At 36.2% G+C, this 22,519-nt stretch overlaps 1 protein-coding gene across 1 annotated transcript in view; it reads right to left on the minus strand.

Annotated features, from left to right (window-relative positions):
* Nucleotides 1-9: 9 nt before the first annotated feature.
* Nucleotides 10-22,519, minus strand: part of FMN2 (formin 2) — a gene marked incomplete at its 3' end in the record, with an annotated part of 52,983 nt that continues 30,473 nt past the window's right edge. The window contains exons 3-5 of the mRNA XM_008942257.1: nucleotides 20,735-20,882; nucleotides 15,942-15,997; nucleotides 10-1,103 (exon numbers count right to left, since the gene is read on the minus strand). Of these exons, the coding sequence (XP_008940505.1) occupies nucleotides 10-1,103; nucleotides 15,942-15,997; nucleotides 20,735-20,882 (1,298 nt within the window). The remainder of the gene's footprint in view (nucleotides 1,104-15,941; nucleotides 15,998-20,734; nucleotides 20,883-22,519) is intronic.

The raw sequence follows: 22,519 nt of genomic DNA on the forward strand, positions 1-22,519 counted from the left end.
CCTCCGGGCAGGGGTGGGGGAGGTGGTGGAAGTCCCGATGCCGGCAGAGGTGGTGCTGGGGGTGGGACTGGCATTCCCAGACCAGGCAGAGGAGGAGGTGGGGGAGGGACACCAGTTCCAGGTAAAGGTGGTGGTGGAGGGGGTGGCAGGATGCCCCAACTGGGCAGAGGGGGTGCGACCCCTGCTCCTGGCAAAGGTGGTGGTAGAGGTGGTAGTGTGCCTCCAGCACATGGGAGAGGAGGAGCTGGAGGCAGCATTGCTATCTCCCCACTTGGCAAAAGTGCTGGAGGAGGAGGAGGAGGAGGTGGGGGATGTGACAGAGACAGAGATTCGTCCAGGTGTGGCACTGCTGTGCCAGCAGGAGAGATTCCTGAGCCAGGCAGGGGTGATGGGGGTGGTGCCATGGATGTGGAAGTGGCAAGGGAATGGCCATGTGCTCCAGAGAGGGGAGCAGCTGGTTCGGTGGCTGGCAGTGATGGGGGAATGCTACATGTGGGTTCCAATGGCAAAGGTGGATGTTCACTACCAGTCACATCTACTGTACTTAGAGACTGATGAGAAGCTGATCTTTCAGTCTCTCCTTTAAATGTAAGGGACAAATTGATGTCAGGTCCTGGAAGAGGTGACTGTGGCATACTCTGTACTAATTGGCTTGCGTCCAGTGGCATTGAGATGAGCTTCGGTGACAGAATTAAGGAAATTTCAGAACAAAACATGGGCTGCAGTTCTAGAGCTGGCAATTTCTGAGTTGGCTCTTCCGCTTTTCCCCCTTCTAAGTGCGGTGGGGGAGGTGGCTGTGGCAGTGCATTGGCTGAAGGCATTGTGTGTGTGAAATAATCCTCTGTTGGTGACGTTTGTACAGATCTTGCTTGTGACACAGTTCTGGGTGCAGTCTCTTCTTTGTCTGTTTGAAGAGTCATGCTGCTGAGTTCCCCACAGACCACATGCGTGTGCTCATTTTCCTCCTTCCTCCCAGCAGTCTGTACCTCTGCAGCAGGGAACTGTTTCTCTAGTTCTGCAATTTTGGTCCTCAGATCCTCAATAGTTTGCTCAAGTTGTTGGATGACACTAGCACGCTCCTCATATTTCACTTCAAAATCGTCCTTTGAAAGAAAAGAAATAATAAGCACAAACCAGGCAACATTCATCACTCTGTAAAAAATTAACTTTAGATCAAGAATATTTGTCTTCCAGAGGTTTAGAAATAAGACAATTATGACTAGACTTTATAAACAGAGGTATCATTCTAGATAGCTGCATCTTACAGTGGGAGAAGACAGCTTAGGAAAATTAGTTTCTTTGCTGTGAAACTGCCTTCATGAGTACAACCATGTTTTAGACTGTGATTATATTTGGCAAAACCAACAATCAGCAGCAACCCCCACCTCCCTCCCAATGCCCTGACCAAGAAAACAATCCACTGAGCACAAGTACAGCAAGCACTTGTGTACACATGGATACTCAGACATGGCAGAGGGTACATCAGTTGACTTTAACATATTTTCAGTTAACAGAATTAAGTGTTTCTTCAAAGGGATGCACTCTGCCTAACAGGCTCAACATACTACTGACTGCTGGGTTTCAATATACTTCTTAACGATACAATGCAGATTCGGAATGCAGAACATAACAAAAGTTCACTTTTCAAAAACAGCTAATTTCAGAACTCAGTAATTATGCTTTTCTCCAGTCAGCATGCTTAGGAAGGAAAAGACGACAAAAATAAGAGACAATTTTCCTCCCACCCAAAATTTCAAACTCCTCTGTCAAGTGACAAACTGTGAATGAGTAACCTTGGAAAAGCTTCCTGTCTGAAATGGTTATTTTGTATTTCACAATTTCCACATTTTTTATACCTTTATCTAAAGCATCTGATCCTGCCTGCTGTATATTGGGTAGAAGAACCATTAACCCTAAATGGCACAGCAAGTCATATGCTTTTCAATAAATATTGATAACAAACTGTACTAAGTTTAATGGATACATGTTTCTATCACAAACTACCAGAAGAAGCAACCTAGTCTGAAAATAACCGTTTGTGCTAATTCAGGAAAGCTGAACAGGAAATAGAACAGACATGACTTTACAACAAAACACCTTTTAATAATGAATGTACTATCTTCTAGGTGCATGCATTTACTTTTCAGTACTTTTTTTTTTTTTTTCTTTAAAGTTCCAATACTTCAGGCATTGAATTGAGCTGTATTGATTTGCATTGAATTGATCAAGTTGAATTAAGCTTGTCAAACAACAGGTTTTCCAAGTGTTTAGAGCAAAACAGTGCCTTTTTTTCCTTTTTATAAAATCTTAAGCTTCATGGATGAGTCTGTAGACTTACTTCATTGGATATCTTTCAAATATTCGGATTTTACATGTCTTTATTTTATATTTATATTATGTAGGCTTTACAACATACAATACTCAATATACTAATTGCTGTGATTTGTTTCAGGAACACGATATTTTTCATCTCATCCTTTGAAACATTTAGAAGACATTTTCCTTTCTGGAAAATGAAGTTTAACTTCTAGATAGGAACCATTAATAAAATATATGTTCATTAATACTTAAATTGTTTCTGCACAGTCTTGGTTTTCAAACATAAAATTTCAGTTTCATGTTTATCTTAGTTTCCCAGCTGCCCTAAAGCCATTTCGGAAGTAAACCAGCAACTACAACATTTAAACCAAATATTGTTTGATTTTGAAACACATTTGTCAAAATTGAGAAAAAAGGATCAAAATAGTTTTTCAACAATTAGTGAAGCAATGAACACAGGAGATGTGCTAACAAACATGTAAAGGAAAAATGGCTGGAAAAGACATTTCCATTAGACTGCCCATGGTGTTTCAAACCACTCAGCTTCCTTTAATGACTCAGTACTTTGTAGCAGCAAAAATTTTGTTGAAGAATTTCATTATAAAGGAGAAAGAGAATATTCTATTGTCCCTTTGTTTCATCTGCTCTTGTCACCCTACCAGTCACCTGCAAATACAATAAGGCCTATCAACTCTTCAAAAGGAAACATTATCAAAGGAACTGTGATTATTAGGCCAACACACCAGTTTTCAGTTATTTGAGAATAAATCTAGTTTCCCCAGACCATAACTTTCCTAAGATCCCATTTTACACTCTACCAAGGGTTTTATGATAGACAGAGCTTCCCAGTTCTATCTGAATCGGAAAATTCATTCCTGCCCCAAAGAAACTGAAGCGAACAGGATTAGACACATTACTAAACGGTTCTGAAGAGATTTACTTTAATGATGGCTTATCTCAGAACAGCTAACTGTTTTAAAAACTCATTGATCCTCAGGAGATTGGATTCAATTTTTCACAAGAAAATGAGGCAATCCTTGAATACTGACATTCTACCTAAAGTACAGGAAAAACCTAGAATTCACTGTCTTACAAGAGAACTTCCCCTGCACACCATGAAAATTCATTCAAGAGAAGAAGTATTTTTAAAAGTTTTTTAAAAATTGGCAATACAATGAGATGATTAAGGAATTCAGGTAAGGGGAAAAAAAAAAAGTGTTGATAAATGAAAGAGATTCCATCCCATATGGAACAATTTTTCTGCTGTCCTTGAGACATGGCATTTCAAACAGCCTGGTGATTTCTTATCGTGTTGTTACATAATAATCAACAACATGTCCAGGTTTTTCTCAGAAACAGCATATAGTAAACAAACAAGACTTTGCTATGAATGCAGAGATATTTATCCAGAGGAAATTACATACTTTAAACTTATTTAGTTTAAAAAACAAACTTAACCAAATCAAGGCCCCACTATTTATATGCTTCAGTAATTATTTTAGATAGATTTATTTTTTATTTTGACGTTTAAGATGCCCACAGAAGAGTTTAATTAAATTTCTATCTTTCTGCTAGCAAGAAGCTTAGAATCTTCCTCTAGATCAGAAATTGCTGTGTCAAACAAATACAAGGCATAGCATGTTTCCACTATCCTCTATAAGGAAGGTAATCTAAAATATATAGAAGTCCAATCAGAAATGAAAATTAGACTGTTTTCTTAGAAGAATAAGCATGGAAAGTCTTAACTTTCCATATATGCAAACGATGGTCAAAAAGCTATTAACAAGAACCAGAAGATCCAGAACAGAAAAAACCCCAACACATATAATGAAAAGAACGTTCATTTTTAATCCAAATGACAATTCCACAGCAGAAACCTACAGGGTTTAAAAGAGATATGAGGGAACTCTCTCTTGCCTAGAGTTCTCACCCAGGACCCAGGTACTGTGGAACAGTCTTCTTTCTGTAAAGAAAGAAAGAAAGAAAGAGAGGTAGAAGCTTAAGCCTTGCTTTATTCCAGGTGACTTTCACTGTGTGAAAGATGTGAGCAGGAAAAATAATTCCAGAGGTGCATGGCTACAGAATAGTGTCTAGCATTTCTCAAACAGGTTATGCATATTCCATGTGCAATGAGTTGGATGATCCATCTGGGACTGCTGGCCTCACTGATAGGAAGACTTCTGTTGTTTAATATACAGTGGGAATACTAGATTTACTGGGTAAAGGTTGTACACTTGGGTTTGCAAATGTACCAAAAGCCCATACATCGCATCCAATTTATTCCACTCTTTTCATATTTTCACATGTGCACATCAGATGTCCAGCATAAAGCTGGTGTACAGAACGAACACTCCCAGGATCTTTAAACATGTAAAAGCTCAGAGTGCAGCTACCTCCTCTACAGAGTCTGACATCCTAGTTTCCCAGATGAGTTGTAGGAAGGTCTGTAATCACTAAATTCCCATGCAGAAAATTCCCACACATCTATAAAATTTACTCCTAGTCTATATGTGTGTGTAATATCAAAAAATAAAGACATATTACAGTTCAGTTTCAGAATTTTATGTCTTATACTATTACAAGCCTACAAGTTGCATTAGAAGTCTGATCATTTTCAGTAGTTCGTCACTTAGTGTCATGAAATTTCCTATCTGGGTAGAATTAATTTTTAGATGGTAGGATTGTACTTTTTTTTAAAAGAAAAAAAATTAAAAATTAACCTTTTAGCTTCTCTACATCAGAATTCATGAATCAGAGCCTATGCTGCTACCTGATTGCAAACACGCACAGGGAATATAAGCACACAGTTAAACAGCATTAAGATGGCAAAATAAGACCCTTCAGGTCTTCCAGTAAGTCAACACCTGGTAGCACTAACAGTGTCCAACAAATGGGAAAGATACTCTTTCCAACTATTCTGTTACTAAATACCTCTTTTCTACATGAAGCAAATTTTTTTGAACGTGCACGCTCACCAAATGGCACAAAGTACTGCCAGTAGTTAGTATTTAATTCAGAGAAATGTGATCTCTATTCAGGTTTCTCTCTTTAAAGCTGTCTCATTTTCAAAGCTACTTCTTGCAACTGCAGATCAACCTTAAGAAAAGGAGAGACAACATTTTAAAAGGCATTTTTAGTGCTACAGTGACTGTCAAATGAGAAGTAGTGATGGGCATTTGATTTGCATTCAAATAAAATAGCATCCATCCAATTAATTCTCAATTTCTTTAATCCTCAATGCCCATTGCAGCTTTTTAGTTTTACAGCAGAAGTTGAGTCAAAAGCTAAGGAAGATCTGCTGAAGAAGCAGAATCAGCATTGGATACGAGTTTCTTCCTCAGACTACAAAATCAAGGCTTTTTTGAGAAGCTTTTCTTGTACATAATGTGCATTTATGGGGACAAAGGATATACATTTTCACAATACTCCACATTTCTTCCTTCAACCACAAGACAATGTTGCACAGCTCCCCAAGACAGCACTGAACATGCAAGTCCTGAACTACTAATGGTGCAATGCACTGCCCTGCCTGAAGTGGGAGATTTTATTTGGTGAGATAATCTCCCACTCAGTGACACACTGCAGCAGACAGATTACACCAGCCTGGACTGTGCTAGCATTGGGACAATTTAGCTCTTCCTAAGCTAAAGATCTAGGACATGTCCAATTAACCGAGATTTTTCATACCCTATCATGGATGACAAAAAAAAAAAAAATACACACAGAAAACAATTATTGTCATTCAAATACTTCAAATAAACAGGATCAGCAGGGAGCATGGACCTTTGAAGAAAGATGTGTGCATTATAAATGCCAGCTTGGAAAACTGGAAGTCAAAAGAAACCCTTTTTGTTCAGACGCAATTGCTTGATGCTTCTGATCTTGAACAGTTTGAAATCCTAATCCCTGGACTAAGTGCATTTCAGTGGATAAGATTCCAGTTCTTTATAGCTCCCATTTTAGTAAATAAAAATAAAAAAAAATGAAAAAAAAACTGACAAACAAACAACAACAACAACAACAAAAACACACACAAAAAAAACCCAAAACCAAACAAAAAAAAAACCTCACCAACTTGAGATACATCAAAGATTGAAAGAATTTTCTCTCTGTAAATTGTAAGACTCTTAACTGAGCCAAAATATAACCTTAGGTTATTTCCAAATCCTACTGTAATAGGAACCTTAAAGAATCTTTCTATACTACAGACAAGATGAAATCTCACAGTACTATTGACAACCTGAGGAGCTACTGAGCAGTCAAGTATAATTACTGTCTTACATAGTATTACTACTAGCCTGCATAAATCAAATTTTTCAGCCTGATTGTCCCAGAAAGCTTTAGACCTGCTTTATTTAAAGCAAACCAACCCAACAAAAAAAAACCCACCACACCCCCACCCCACCAAGTCTTGAAGGTTACTCTCCTAGCGTATGTGGACCATCATCAGTAGAGAAGCACGAAACAGGGCAATAAACAATAAAGACTTCAAAATAGGCTCACCCCTCCACTTCCATAGCTTCATTTAGCTCAGAAACTGATTTCATTGTTCTGTGATTCACGCAGTGTAAAACCAGGATGTAATTGAGAAAGAAAAAAGTCCAACTTTATTCATTTTAATATAATCTTATCCTGCCTATTTCCGCTGTCTTTTTAGGTGTTGTGCTGTTGATTGCAAAGAGACTGGTAGAGTAGAAATAGTCACTCTCATGTTTTCTGCAGATGAAGAGATAACCAAAACGTAGCCAGCTACACCAGCAATCCCATAGGCAACAAGTATCTTAAAAGTCAGTTTTCCTCAAAAGTTGGGATAAAAACTGTTCTGTATTTATTTTCTGCTCTATATTTAGATTGTGTATTCAAATGACTATCATGTGATGAATCACTTCCTTTCTTCTTACACCTGTATTTGTCCTGAAGTATTTTAACTATGAGCCTAAAAGGTTTGGGTAGTTTTATTGCGTTTCCAGGCCAAGGCAACAATCCACATAATTCTGTTAAACACAAAATAAAATGTGGCATACCTTGAACATTACTATGTTGGCATACTAGACAAAGGAGTTGAATTTTTTTCACACTAGGTCTTTTCTTGACTTTTGATTTAACTTGATAGACCAGCAGCCCGGGAAGTAGTCACTCTGTAAACTACCTCATTTTAGTATTATTTCTGTGTTCTTATATACGGACACTATACTAGTTTTCATGCTAGAAATAAGTGAGGATTCTATTGCCCAAAATGTGAATAATAATAATCTAAATTTGAAGGACTCTGAACACCTTTAATCTCCAGTACTGGAGATCAAAAAAGCTAATGATTTTGCAGGTGAACTCTGCCACATCCTGATAAGTAACTGTCAAGAGTATGATACTTGACAGAGTACTTGCCCTTTTTATCCAAGAGTTCAGCCAGAGCACAAAATGGGAGGTTCACATGTTGCTTTTGTTTCAGGCTTCCAGAAGGGAATAAGCAGCAAAAAATACCCACAGTAAGAATAAAACTCTGTAGAAAGGAATGAATAGTCTTCATTACCCTGAAATATGAGCCTACTAGTCACAATGGAAAACAATTGGAGAAATGGAATGGGAGACTTCAACAAAGTATCCATGAGCATGCTGAAGACAGGGGGCTGGAGGTCAGTCAGCTTCTCTAACTCTTTGAAAGTGTGAGGGTTATATTAAAAGCAAAGCTGTAACATTCTGGGTGAGAGAACATTAAATCATCAAAGATGAGTTTTGATACGTTAAGTAAAAACTTGTTGGTATTGTGGACATTAGAAAAAATCTTTTGTCTCTTCAGGAAAAGCTGAGTATTGAAAACAAAGAAAGTAATTAAACATTCAGGAATATGCAAGTTAATTTTTATCAGTAGTTTTGGGCTTACTCTCTAAAGAACAAAAACCCAAAAATATGTACTGTAGAAATATAGTTACAGAAATATTAGTTTTTATAAAAAAGACATTTCTTATCTCTCCTAGACCCAGTATCCTCCGAAAATTCTCAGGATTTACACCACTGTAAAGTAGCACCTGATAGTGCTGAGAGGAATATAAGAAGAGTTTAATCTTTAGAACATTCTTTACCACTGACTGGACGAGGTCTCTCAAATAGGTTAAGCCAACTTGATAAATGAGATCTGTTTATCCTGCTAGAAATGTCACATGAAGAAACCTTTTTTTTTGGTTACCAGATGTTCTTTGAAGACAGATTTTATGTAATGTGCATGTGTACACAAAGATGCACACACATGCATACAAATGTGTATATATACACACTTTTTCATGCTTCTGTGTTTTATTTACTATGATTTCTTCATCTTTCAATTTAATTTGTGATGTTCTTTTAAAAAAAAGTTTGGAAGGTAGATCAATACTATAATACCTAAAATATTAAATGTAATCAAAATATATACGATTCCATTAGATATACAAAACCCCTTTGCTTTCATTTCTCTCCAAAAGGTAAGAGGAATTTAATATGCTAATAATCAAACTTCCAATTTAAACCATATTTTGGGATAAAGGGGGTTTACAGATTTCAACTGAAATAGGATTTCAATTTAGAGAGAGAATTTAAGAAAATACATTGTATTTTAACATTTAATACTGCTTTGGTATATATTTTGCTCTGATCAAAAAATACACAGATGGAATGAACGCTATCTCAATTTACCTATTTTCATGAGTAAAAAGAGTGAGGAGACAGAAGAAACCAGAAAACAATTCAAAATTGCGTTTTCATTGAGTACATGCCTATCATGAATTTCTGTTCACTTCTCCCTCAGAGAAAGAAGAGTGCTCTATTAGTATTTTACAAGAAGCTCATTGTAAGGGACAAGAAAAGAAACATACCACTGCTCAGAATCACACACACAAAGAGAATTCTTCCTATCCAAGCCCTATTCTGTACAATAATTCATCTCTTGCAGAAGAAAGAGAAAGTCTTTCACATTGTACACAAGGATTTTAGCTACCACCAAGTAATTCTGGTTAAAATAAGTGACTTTTCCAGTTTTACTCTAATTTCTCATTGTTTTCCTATCTAGAATGATGGAAGGGAAATCTATAAATCCTAACTTGGCTTCCATTAGATAGACTTTGCAAGCACACTGTTTAGACATTATTATTGCCTGAACTTTAAGTTTGGTGTTATTTTTAAAAGACATTGTACCTAAAAAAGATTGTACTTTGTCCCCCTCTGGAGCCCCCAACACAAGAAGGACATGGACCTGTTTGAGCAGGTCCAGAGGAGGGCCATGAACACAAATCAGAGGGCTAGAACACCTCTTCTATGAAGACAGGCTGAGACAGTTAGGGTTGTCCAGTCTGGAGAAGAGAAGGCTCTGGGAAGACCTTATTGGAGCCTTCCCTTATCTGAAGGGATGCCTACAAGAAAGCTGGGGAGGGGCTTTTTACAAGTGCTTGAAGTAGTAGGATGAGGGGTAATGGGTTTAAACTGGAAGAGAGTGGATTTAGATTAGATGTAAGGAAGAAGTTCTTCGCTATGAGGGTGGTGAGACACAGGAACAAATTGTCCAGGGAAGTTGTGGATGTTCCACCACTGGAGGTGTTCAAGACAAGGCTGGATGGGGCCTTAAGCAACCTGATCTAGTGGGAGGTGACCCTGCCCATGGCAGGAGGGGTTGGAACTGGATGATCTTTGAAGTCCCTTCTAACCCAAGCCATTCTATGATTCTATAAAATGGTAAAAAAAAGGTCTGTCTGGTCTTGTCTAAGTATACAGTCAAAGCAGTCTGTCTAAGCACAGTCAAAAACAAAAATGTAAAATGTCCATTATAATTAAAAGATGTGAAATTTACACTGTTCTCTGCCATATTTTTATAAAAGTCTGTGATGTAAAAGTGGTGAAAGTAGTTGAATAATTTGAATTCAAACAGCAGTTTCTCGAGAACTTGAATCAATGCCCATTAAGTACCCAGTATTTGAATTAGGAGTAGCTCACAGGGAATACATATGTTTTTCATCTCCTTCAGCTGTTATCAAAACACCACATCAAAAACATAGGAAGACTTACCATTTTTCCACTGACTACGTGAAACAGGAAGTATATATTAACCCTACTACACAGCCAGCCTCAGAGATGAGCGAAGTCCCAAGGAAGACAACCAAATATCTAAGCTAGCCTTACTTGGAGAAGGCTGCTAGTGGGGAAGGGATTAGGCAGCATGACCTCCTAACGTCATCATATGCTATGATTCTTACATTATTTCAGAGCTATGATTGAGGTAGCATGACACATATCAAATTGGAAAGCAGAATAAAAAGCCTTTCAAATAGAAATGAGCATGTAAGTAAAACTTCATTTTGACATTAACATCAAAAGCACAGATTAGAACAAAACAGATTCTCATCTCACCATGGCCAGGAGGAAGAGTGCAAAAATGTCCTATTGTCACTCCACTGAAAATTATACCAATGTATTGTTCCTTTTAAAGAAGCAAACACTGCCTTCAAGCAAAACAACGGAAGTCGATCCAAGTATTGTGAAGTCTGGATATAATACAAAATACTAACATTTGTTCTGAGAATTAACTGCTTTTATTTTCATGCCACACAGGCTTGACATGCTACACTCCTTTATTTAGTTTTATTTAAATATGCAGTCTACTATTTGCATTCTGCTTTATGTCAATTAATTGATAAAAATTACATCTGATACTTTTTTTTTTAAATTTCTCCCTCAGTAGAACTAAATGAAAAAAAAAAAAAAAAATCAGGATTATGGGTGAAGTTAACTTCATATCCAATTGACCTTGCTATTCAAATATTGTTAATTCAACAGTAAAACTTTTAAATTATCACTATAAAGACAGTCACACAGAAATCTTGTAGACCACATCACATATTCACTGCACTGGTTTAAGAAAAAAAGGAAAAACAAGCAGGAATCTTAACAGTGACAGAACAGAACTTTCTGAACATTTAATGGTTTGGTTTTTTTAATTATTATTTTTAGGACAGTTTTATCATCCTTGAGATGCTCCAATTACTAAACCTTGCTCAGATTACACACAGTAAGTGTGTGTACTTTTCACAGGCTGGTTTATTAACCACAAGAAAGCCACCACTTTCTGACTAAATAAATCTCACTAGGGTATCTGCACGACCCTCCAGGAATGACCTACAAGTGCCTTGCACAGTTCATTCGAAAATCCTTAACTGCCATCTAGTGGCTGAGTAGTCTGACTTTATGGTGTTTTCCAGGCTCTCTAATTAAATCCTTCTTCCCTCATTTCAATTATTTCTACTTGCATCACCATCCTTCCTTCAGGGACTAAGAAAACCCAACGTTATCAGAAGACATTGGTTTAATCACAAGTTCAGCTATTAGTCATATAAGAAGAAAACCAGACTGGAACAGACTGTCTGTCTAAACTATATAGAGGTCAACTCAGACAACCTCACTTCTAATTAATTAAACCTTTTGAAATATATCTGCTATAGTTGTAGAACATGAAAAATCTATTAGTGCTCATTAGGCTTTCTAAAAACTGCAGTATATTTAAACTGAAAGGTAAGTTCTAATATTAAGAATCAGATTTCCATCAATAAGAGTGGAAACTTCTGCATAAAAGTTGTATTTCATGAACATGAATATAAAAGACATAGTATGCCTGATTTGCACTTATGTCCTGGAGAGATTTTCAATAAAGGTTAGACTCCCTTTTACCACCTGAGCAAAATGCTCTGCACTTCAGCTGTTCCTGTGAACCCCAACAGTGAAGTCATCTGCCAACTTTGTCATCTCTAGCTTCACACAAAATGTGTTTCCTTTTTGTGCATTTTTGATAAAACAATTTATTTTCCAGGCTAACATATGCTACAATCCTACATATGCTTCCTGGTATTCACCTGCTTTAAGCTAAGATACCCCAGTTTTAACATTACACATTGGACTTGCAGTTAGAATATAAGTTCCTGAGTTCTTGTGCACCACATATTGCAAGCCTGACCTCCACCCCAAAGATAAGAATGGAACAGGTTTATACCTCCAAATTTTTTTTAGCTTCTTGTTTTCTGAGCTTGGGGTAAGCTGCCATGATAATGCAGGAATTTTACATTGATACATTTCTCCTTAAAACAATATATTCAAATATATTTGGCAGGATAGAGATCATCAGTTAGCTATAGTATTTACTTTGAAAGATGTGATAGGTACAGATTTCACTATCATTTGATTCTCTCTTCTGGAAAACTTAAAAAAAAAAAAAAAAATTTGCTTCTTTCCTACTCCTTTCCGTGCTCAATGAGACAACTGAATATAGTAGAACCCTGTAGATATGACACTTTTTTTTCCATTTTGTTTTGGTTCTTTTACCCCAAAGTATATCTTTTTTCCTTTGCTGAAATCTAAGACTTCAGCAATCATAGTTTTGAAGGAACATGATGATTTTTAGAAGAATAGTTCATTGCCTCCCTGAGGCTTCTGTTCCCCCTTACAAAAAGTAACCTGTCAGATAGTGATGGGATGGAAGAAGACTGATGCACCTTCCCAGAGTCACTGGGTCCTTCTGAATGAATATCTCAGGAATGAACACATGAAATCAAGCAATGTAAAAAAAGGCACATCCATGAAATGGAGCTCATAAAGGAAGAGTTCCCAAGTTTCTTCAAATTTCTGTTCAACACAATTATTAACCAGTCTCATCTATAGTTTGCCCCTACCCTATTGAAAGCCATGTAATACCAGAAAAACAGGTTTTAAAAAGTATCCCTTCTTTATTTTATTCTTTTTGTATCTATAGTAGAATAACTTTGCCATTCCAGACAAATCTTAGATTTACTTTCCTTACCTAACCTTCATCTGTAAAGAATCATCTTTCTGAAATTAAATTTAAGAGATTTTTGAGCAGCATGCATGTTTCTGAGACAAAATCTAGCTGGAACATTTTCACAGAATCACAGAATGTTAGGGGTTGGAAAGGACCTCCAGAGATCACCAAGTCCAACCCCTCTGCCAGAGCAGGACCATCTAGTCTAGGGAGCAGGACTATCTAGTCTAGGGGAATTTTGTAACAGTGAAAAGTAAATCCCAACCCCACCTATGTTTTATAGTTTCTAAATAGACTGATTATGCATTTATCTTAAAAGCTTCCACAGCCTTTGTGTTACGAAGTGTCCAAATGTGAACATTTCAAATGTCACTAAGTTATTACCCTAAGGAGTTATAATAATTTGTAGTTAAAGACAGAGTGGAAAAAAAAAAAAAAAGGTCCCTGGTGAAAGGCTGAGAGGTGAGTTACTAGCAAGGTATGGTAGTTAGGAATAAGAAGCACTCCAAAAGTCAGACTTCTATTGTTTTCAAAGTGGAAAATACATTCAATGTGGCAAAACATGTCCTGTAATTTAAGGTTTTTAAAGCTAGCATTGTTTCCCTATGATTTTTTTGAAAGTGCACTAACAGATTGTGCAGTAGAAATCTGTCTTCAATGCCTAAGAACTGCCAAAATTTTGTCTGATTATTACTTCCAATTGAAGCACATGGCATTCCAAGAAGTCACATCATTTTGGTTGAGAGTTTATTTATTGTTTTAAAGGGGGTGAACCAAACAAAAGTGAACACTTGAGCCAGAAACATTATAGGTATAAGAATTTTTTTATGGCAAGATGTTCTGCTGTCAATATAGTTTAAATGCTCACTGTAACCTCTCTCATAGCCAAACTGATAGAAATTGGAACAGTCTGGCAAAACCTCATCTCCTGATTACAGAGACCAGGCATCATCAATGGTATGAAGAAGAATTCATTACATCTGGTTGATGACCTTTAAATAAATGCAATGAGGGCTTTAAAATTTGTGTGATACTCAGAACAGACACGCACCACAAACAATCAAACAAAGAAGAGATTTAAAATATTTTTATAGTAAGATGTATAAAAGAACAAGGAATTTAGGTGACTGCCGAACAGCCTTAGTTTTTTTGCTTCTGTGATGTCCCACTACTAGCCAAAGCCTAGTTTTCTTCTTCCTTTACTAAAGGAGTTAGGTCTAACAAAGCTTTCTCTGTTCATACTGGGAAGACTAAGCAGACAGTCTTGCTTCTCTTCAACATTTCAAAACTAGGACTTGAAATGGCTGCCAATTTTTCTTATTTTAACTCTGCTAACCAGTTCCTCCACTAAAAGCAAGCACAGCCCCATGCTCTAATTTTTTTAACCATACATTTTTTTTAAAATAGTTATTTTGGACTCAAAAGAGCAGTCTTAAAAGCTTTAGGAAATTATGCTACAAAATATGAAGCTTGTGTCTAGCACTGTAAAGGAGAGGATAGATAAAAAAGTCCCTTCCAGTGACACGAAAGTATAAAATCCAGGCTCTGTGTGTTATTTGTGCTTTTAATTTAGCATTCCTCTGAAACTTTTTGATAACTGTTACGTTTGTGTTTGTTTCTATGTCAGCATCAACCATCTCCAATTATTTTAATATCATGGGGAAAATGTATTTTCCCAGGAAAAGGAGAGCGAAGTAGCCTGTAAGTAGAATTAGTTGATCAGTTTCAAATTTTACATTAGGACTCTCTTCATCATGTATTGAAAGAAAAAACAAAAATCACCTACTTGTCTAACTTCAGCCAATGCTTGCTTTCTTAAAAAAAAAAAAAAAAAACAACAAAAAAAAACAAACCAAAAGCTATGGACAAAGAATAAAGTGGGTAGAACTCCAACAGAAACATTTCATAGTATTTAATCACTTTCAAAAAGGACAAATAACACCAAGAATTACCTGAATGAAGTACTTATCTACGAACAGGATGAAAAATGTTAGTATGACCATTCTGTTTTCTAGACATTTTTAAAGATTGATGTAGCTAGATATTGATATATTGATAGATATCAAGAGCTTTTGGCCACTCCTTTTTCCAAACCAAGATTTAAGGAAACCAGAACTTTGCCTTCCTTTTAATGATTTCCAGAGCAATTGAACAGTCTTATTGACTAGTAAGGTAAGTCTGGTACCTGTGATCAGAGAGCTTGCACAGAAAATAAGCTAGCCTTTTGAGAAAAAAAAATTTAAGTTCCTCAAGTGCAATCTGCAGCACATTTAATGAAGAATAGAACATCAATGGTGACATGTTAAAAAAAGGAAAAAAAAAAGACTGTATTTAAGTTGGATAAATTCAAGTGAGATTAAGTCTCCACTGTTTCAATATTACATTATTTCCTTTTGAAGTCCAGCATGGCATGGTGAACTTCTGAATCTTTTCCACCATTATAAGCTTCAGCAAAGAAACAGAAAAAAATCTCTGCCACTGTTATTTACATGAACTTTTGTAGATTAGCTGATACAACCAGATCTTCTGTTACTACTCCTTACTAATGCCATCAGACCTTCAGAACCAAGGATTAATTTAGTTCTGAGTGAAGTGAGCAATATTTTACAGGAATCACTTTAGGCAGGCAGGAAACTTCATTCTCTGTATCTAGATACACTACAGAGTTTGTGAGTATTTTGAAATCAAAATTCAGAATCAAAACCACATTTCTGAATGTTTACATTCAGAGATTCAGTACACCAAACTACTGCAAAAATGTCTGAAATACTGCTTTTCCAGTCTTTATAAAAAAAAAAAAAATTAAACACTTCCATTTGAATCTTACCTGTACCTGACGAACATCATCTATGCATTGTTTCTCTGCTTCTAGGACAGTAGATTTCAACTCTGAATTTGAAAAGAAAATACATGTTTTAAAAGTCTATATAAAGACAATTAATTGATCTTTCAAAATACACATTAAAAATTTCCTGAAAATAGGACAGAATAAAAAAAAAAAAATACACACAGTGTTAACTGTCTCACTTGCCAAATTATCCATCTAAAATTAACCAAACAGGTTACATACATAAATAAAGCCAGCCTGACAGCTATTTGCAGTGCCTCGGACTCAACATTAAATGCTATCTTCTTCAATGTGAAAGATGTTAATTTGGATTGTCAAGTTTTCTGAATCAAAGAAGAATAGTTACTTATGGCTCCACTGGACATATTCCACAGAAGGTCAAGGGAAGGTTGTAATACTTGTTCTTCCCATTCAATCCCATTAAGAAGTATTTCTGTTCTTTAAAGCCTGTAGATTGTGCCTGTTCACTAAAGACCAAAAGAACCTGTGAGCAGAATGATGACTGTTGGCAGCTATGTTCCCTTTTTAATATTCTCCACTGGCCCTCCTCTGCCCTGCTGTCAAAATTGGAAATCTCACTATGAGATAGAGATACAAACCTAAACTCACATTTTAAAAGTGTGCTTGAACGCAACCGGCTTTATTATTGCAAATACATTTTGAGAAATCTCAATTTCATCCTAGCTTTATTATTCACTGTCTACAACAGTCTTACAACGGGATGGTTTGCAACAGTACACTTATTGTGTAAGTGTACAGTCAGGGCTTGCCAGAACTGAGGACATTCAGACTGAGGATACAAAACTAATTCTCCACCTTTGTACTGAATTCCACACTCTGTCTTTTGGGCAAAGAATCAGCATTAATTTGTTGGAATTTTGAACATGTGAGTCATTTACACTGAAAAATGAAATAGTAGTACTTCATTCTAGTTATATTTTCTTCAATTATTTTCTAATTTGGAATAACTAAGGAGAATCCTAATGAATATCTAACCATTCTTTCACTTAATTACTGCCTTTAAATGGAGAAAATAATTATTTGTGGCAGAATTGCAGGTTTAAGTGGAACTACAGATCTCCAGCGATCACTGTGACAAGTGAAAATAAAATAGCAGTGGGACTATGAACTTTCATCTGCACATCTTACTTGGAAAATGAGCATCAAAATATAAGACACCCAGCCCAATTAGATTCCATTTCTTATTTTAAAACCCAGATAATAATTATTCTATCTATAAATGCTAGATTTTGAGATCTCTGTTTTTATGAAAAAAACATTTCAATTTAAAGCAAACCTAGGCATAAAAGAAGTGACATTAAAACCTTGATTGTGTAAAATTTATTTTGGTGGGACACATGTATTGTACATTCCCACATTGTTTCTACAGCATTTTACTGGCTTTTGGATAAAAGAAATAACAGATTTTTGTGCTGGAAATGACGAAAACATGGAACAACCTATGATACGTTCAGGACCCTCAAGTATTTCCGTAAGCCACTGCAGAGAATAGACTGTATTTGGTCTGGCTGAGCTGATTTTCCCTTTGCAGCCCTCATGGTGCAGAGCTTTTGTGTTGGGTGTTAGAAGGGTGTTGATAACACCCATGGTGTGACTACCACTGAGCAGGGCTTGCACAGCACCAAGGCTCTTTCTATAGGGAGGGAAGGAGCTTGGGGAACATAACCAAAGCACCTGACCCAAACTGACCGAAGGGGATATTCCATACATATGTTGTCAGCTCAACTATAAAGCTAGTACAAAGGAGGAGGAGGGGGTGGCTACTCCTTGGTCCTCCAGAGAAACCACTGTGCATTTTGGAGCCCTGCTTCCCAGGAAGGGGCCAGACATCTCCTGGGGATGGGAAGCAGAGAATAAATCTTTGGGGATTTTTGATTTGCTTCCACAAGCGGCATTGCTGGGCTTTGCTTTCTAAATAAACTGCCTTTGTTTTTACTCACAAGAGTTTTGTCTCTATCTTATTTTCCTTTCCCCTTTTTCTCTGTGGAGGAAGGAGAGGAAAAGGGGAGGGTGATAGAGTGGCTTGGTGGGCACCATTTGTTCAGCCAGGTTTAACCCACCACAAAGAGTTGTTTTTAGTTTACCAAAGAGAGAGTCTCATATTTAAATGACAGGATTTTAATTAAAAGCTCTAGTTACTGTTCTGACCTTTCTATAGATTTATTCTGACAGTAAAGAACCCCTCTGTTTCATCTCCTGATAAGAGATAACTAAAAAAAAAACCCTTCCACCCCAAAAAATCCCTAGCAGCTACACAGTGCAAAGATCTCTAACCAGCTTAGTAGCTACTGCTAATGACGCCTTTTTATAGGCTTCTCCTATATATTTGTCAATATTTAACAGTTTTACAGAATCGTCTAGTTTATTTTTACCTCAGACAGGTTTTGTTCTAAAAAGGTTTCTATTATAAACTGAGTTCAGGGTCATATGAGCAATTAATTCCAAGATTAGTTTGGTGAAGCTCACCAAATAAAATTTATTTGCCACAAACTAACAAGGTTTTATCTTTGTAAGCAGAACTGAAAAGAAACAAAACAAACCCCACCACCAAAACAGAAGATAAAAAAAAGAGTTAAGGAAAGAAGTGCAATATGATGAATGAAACCCTCTCTTTAACCCAAACTGACCGTTATTTTTTTTCCACTCATTTTTCATAAAACAAAGCAAATACATATCTGGACTAGCCTAGTTTTGTTAAAGAGACTAATCTTAGGATCAGATTACCTAGGATCTTGCAGAATTTCCTCTTGCCATCCTTAAAACTTGAAGGGCTAGTACCGTCCTCATGCTAATGTGTCTAATAAAAATAAAGTCACTACATCTAAAAATATCCTGCTAACTTCCTCTCTGAATCAATACTTTTGACTAAAATGGACTTTTTTTTTTTTTTATAAACTGTTGGATACAACATTAACATTGGAGACATTTAATCCATACAGCTATAATTATATAAAATGCAAAATACAGCTACTCTGCACGCAGTAATATAAACCCTTTTAAAAAAATGCTTGCTGCCTCCACCTTTCAAATGCATATATGCATAAAATAATTCAATGACAAATGTTGGAGAAGGTGTTTCTCCTTCAGGCTTTAAATGAAACATCACTCACCTCCAGGTTCTTCCACATGGCAAGCATGAGAACAATCAAACAAGAAGTGAAACTATTTATTTACATGAATTGTATGCAGTACAATAATAATTTTTCCTATTCCTTCCATGCCCCATACTGCAAATTCACACAAAAAACCCCAAAGTTTCAATATTATCTTTAAGTGTCAGCAGCTCAGGTAAATTTTGAGAGCTATTTATGCTCCATTACATTCGTTGTCCATATGACAAATAGTCACCACACAAAATTTTCCAGTTTACTTTAGCCTCTGTGAGGCTAAAACCTCAAATTAAAATAATAAAATATTCGCCCGTTTGATTTTACAGTGCACAGTATGTTCATAAATACTCTGATCACACATCCATTAACTAAGTCACCAAATTGAGAAACACAATATGTCCTCTTAGAGTATATAGCAATAAATTATGCTATGACATATGACAGCACTTTAATTGAATCCAGTATAAGAAGTAGATCATTAGTCAAAAACTGGACTAGCCCAACAGTCCCGTACTGCAGCGTTCTGCACTCTCAATTGCATCAGTGAAATGGATGCAGAAAAGTTTCCTTGACCTGTAATAGAGTTGTTTTGGTAAAAGCCACAGCATGAACAGAACAATGTAGCAGTATCACATTTTTGCTGGCATCACTTATTTTGCTTGTGAACACTTACATAAGTGATACCAGTAAAAGTGAAGAGTGGCCATGATAAATGGTGTCCCTACAAGGAATAGTTTGCACATGTTCCAGGGGAAGTGGTAGAGAAGTCCCAAAGAGAAGCAAATCTGTAATTAACTCCACCCAAAGCCTACAAGCAATACAAAGTTCTGCTGAAATAATGACTCTTCCTTAAATCTGAGAAATGAAAAATAGAAGTGGTAGGAAATGGAAAATTTGAGAATACTCCGTGACTCTCCATGGAGGTCATGGGGATGAATGAAGCCTAAAAGCATTGAGAGCCACTGAATGCAAAGCTAAGCCTCCAAGAACCTGTGGTATTCACTCATCAACACTACTAATGGAAAAGAGGTTTGAAATTCTCTTCTAAATTCCTTTGTCAGCTACTAGAGGGTTTATTTTAGTTTGGTTTAATTCCCAGCTCAAACAAAGCTTTTAATGAGTATACAGAAGGTTTCAGAAATTTAGCTGGTAACCTCACAAGTTTTAAAGTAAATTGACTTTGTAAACAAGACCTTGATTCATTATTCAGATACACTTCTCCTACCTCTCTGTCAGCAGGGGACTGCTGAATCCACAAAGGAATACCTTACACCACTCTAATAACTTTCAGTATACCACCAGTGGGCTTCTGAAGTTTTCCATATTTTTAAGAAGAGAAAAGTACCCAAATTTCATGTCTCTGAAGGAATGTAAACTGGAAAAGAACAAAGGTGACACCTGGTATAATCCATTAGCCAGTAGATACCAGGTGTACATCTTGGTTGTTAACAAAAAGCATGCAGTTGTGCTGAATACTTTTTATTAGATTCATACTATCTAACATCATTTCTGATGCTAATCCAAGATCTTCAAAATCAAGTATTTGTTAGAAGTTAAGATATTAACTTTGTAACTTGGATTCTAAAAGGCAGAAGATTCCCTCCCCCACCTCATACACATAATGTGTCTGTATCCAAAAAAATATACCTCCTTCTGTAATTTTAAGCCTTTGTTCTTCATCTGGAGGTTTGGGTGGGGGCCATGCAGATGGAATTCTCCTTGGAAAGCTTCCTTCGATGTAATCTGATGAATGTGTGGGTTGGCTAACTGCAGCCCAAGTATAAAGCTGGTCTTGCTGTGGTTATTGAAAAAAAAGTTGATAAGTTCATATAGAAAGACAAACTCAAAATATCAAATCCAATACAAATAGATCAATATCCACCCCAATATAAAGGAAGACTTCTTTTTACGCTCTTCGTCCCCTGACAAAGTTTCAACATAAATCTATATTAAAAAAATTTCAATGTTTCAGCTTTGGAATTACTTCTATTAACAACAGAAAATCTAATATTTTCATTGTCTGCAGCACAAATAGATGCTAGAATATAGTTCAGCACTCTTTTTGAGCAGGAGGAACTCTTTGTCACTTCTTTCCTTATAGATAACAAGTTCTGTCCATCACAACTGTACCTCTTTGGCTAGCTTATGGGTTAGAAAAGAATATTTCAGCTCCCATTCTGTGTAATCTTTTTACACCAAATGCACAAGGATAAGAAGCAGAATTATTTCAGTAGAAATGAAGTTGTAATATTTATTCTTTGTAACTCTACTTTTGTAATTTCCATTTCCATATTCATACAAAGGTAGCTAAAAAGGTGGGTTTGCTTTTAGCTTAATTAAAAAAACAACCAGAAAGAAAAAAATAACCCACCCACAGCTAAATTATTCTCAATCCTCTGGGCTCAAATGAGATTATATCCTTATTACTCAATATTTTTGAGCTTGATTCCCTTATTAAAACTAGGAGCCATCCAGACTGCATGATAAGAACTAGGGCAAACAGTAGGCTTTAAGACAACAGTAAAGTTTTAGATGATGAAAATTCAAGTTGTTTTTCTTGTGACTCCCAGTATACATCAACATGTATACCTTGTGATTAAATATTTATAATACTGTAAACTCTATAGAGATCAATCACAGCAGCTGCATGAGTATCCTAGTAAAGTGATCTGGAAATATGCATATATTGTAGTACAAAACTGGGGGGTGGGGGAGGAAGGAAATCCAAGTTACAGGATTCAAATACAACCACATCATGCAGTAATATTTTTTTTATAAAGATCACACTCATTACATTTTATTCATGCTATTGCCTGAGTAAAACATTGGTAATATATATATTAGTCCTGCTGCATATTTGACCTTAAAACTTTTTTTCTTTAAATTCTACAGAAATACTAAACATTGAAGAGACATGCAAAAGAAGAAAATAATGAAACACTTTTTTGGGGGATAATTGCTATTCCACATGACTAAGCTTCTTCTTGCCTAAAATTGTGGTAAGGGTGCTAATATTCTATTAACAACAACTTACTTAGAACAGAAAAATACTGAGTATAAAGTGGAAAGTTTTGGTTTACAGAACATGCCTCAAACAGTCAGGGTCAAAGGAAGCTCATTAAATCTTTCCAACATAAAAAAACATGGCAAAAATCCAGCCACATGCCCAGACCTTAGATAAAGGTAAAAATAAATGGATAAAACCTTAATACAAAAATCAGATCAAGTTTGTTACATAGCCCTGAACTCTATGTTCCTTGAAAAGCCTATCATTGTCCCATTAGTATGCTGCGGCATTTGAACATCCAAACAGGCTTGATTAATGCAGTAACTTCATACTTTCCCTTTCTCTAATTCCAGCTTTTTAGAAGATATGTATTTTTGGGTTTTTGCCTCACTTCCAGTGCTGTGGGATTAAAAGGGATAGGGAAA

The sequence above is a fragment of the Merops nubicus genome, unplaced genomic scaffold (genome assembly GCF_000691845.1).
Source record: "Merops nubicus isolate BGI_N331 unplaced genomic scaffold, ASM69184v1 scaffold16226, whole genome shotgun sequence".
Classification (NCBI taxonomy): domain Eukaryota; kingdom Metazoa; phylum Chordata; class Aves; order Coraciiformes; family Meropidae; genus Merops; species Merops nubicus.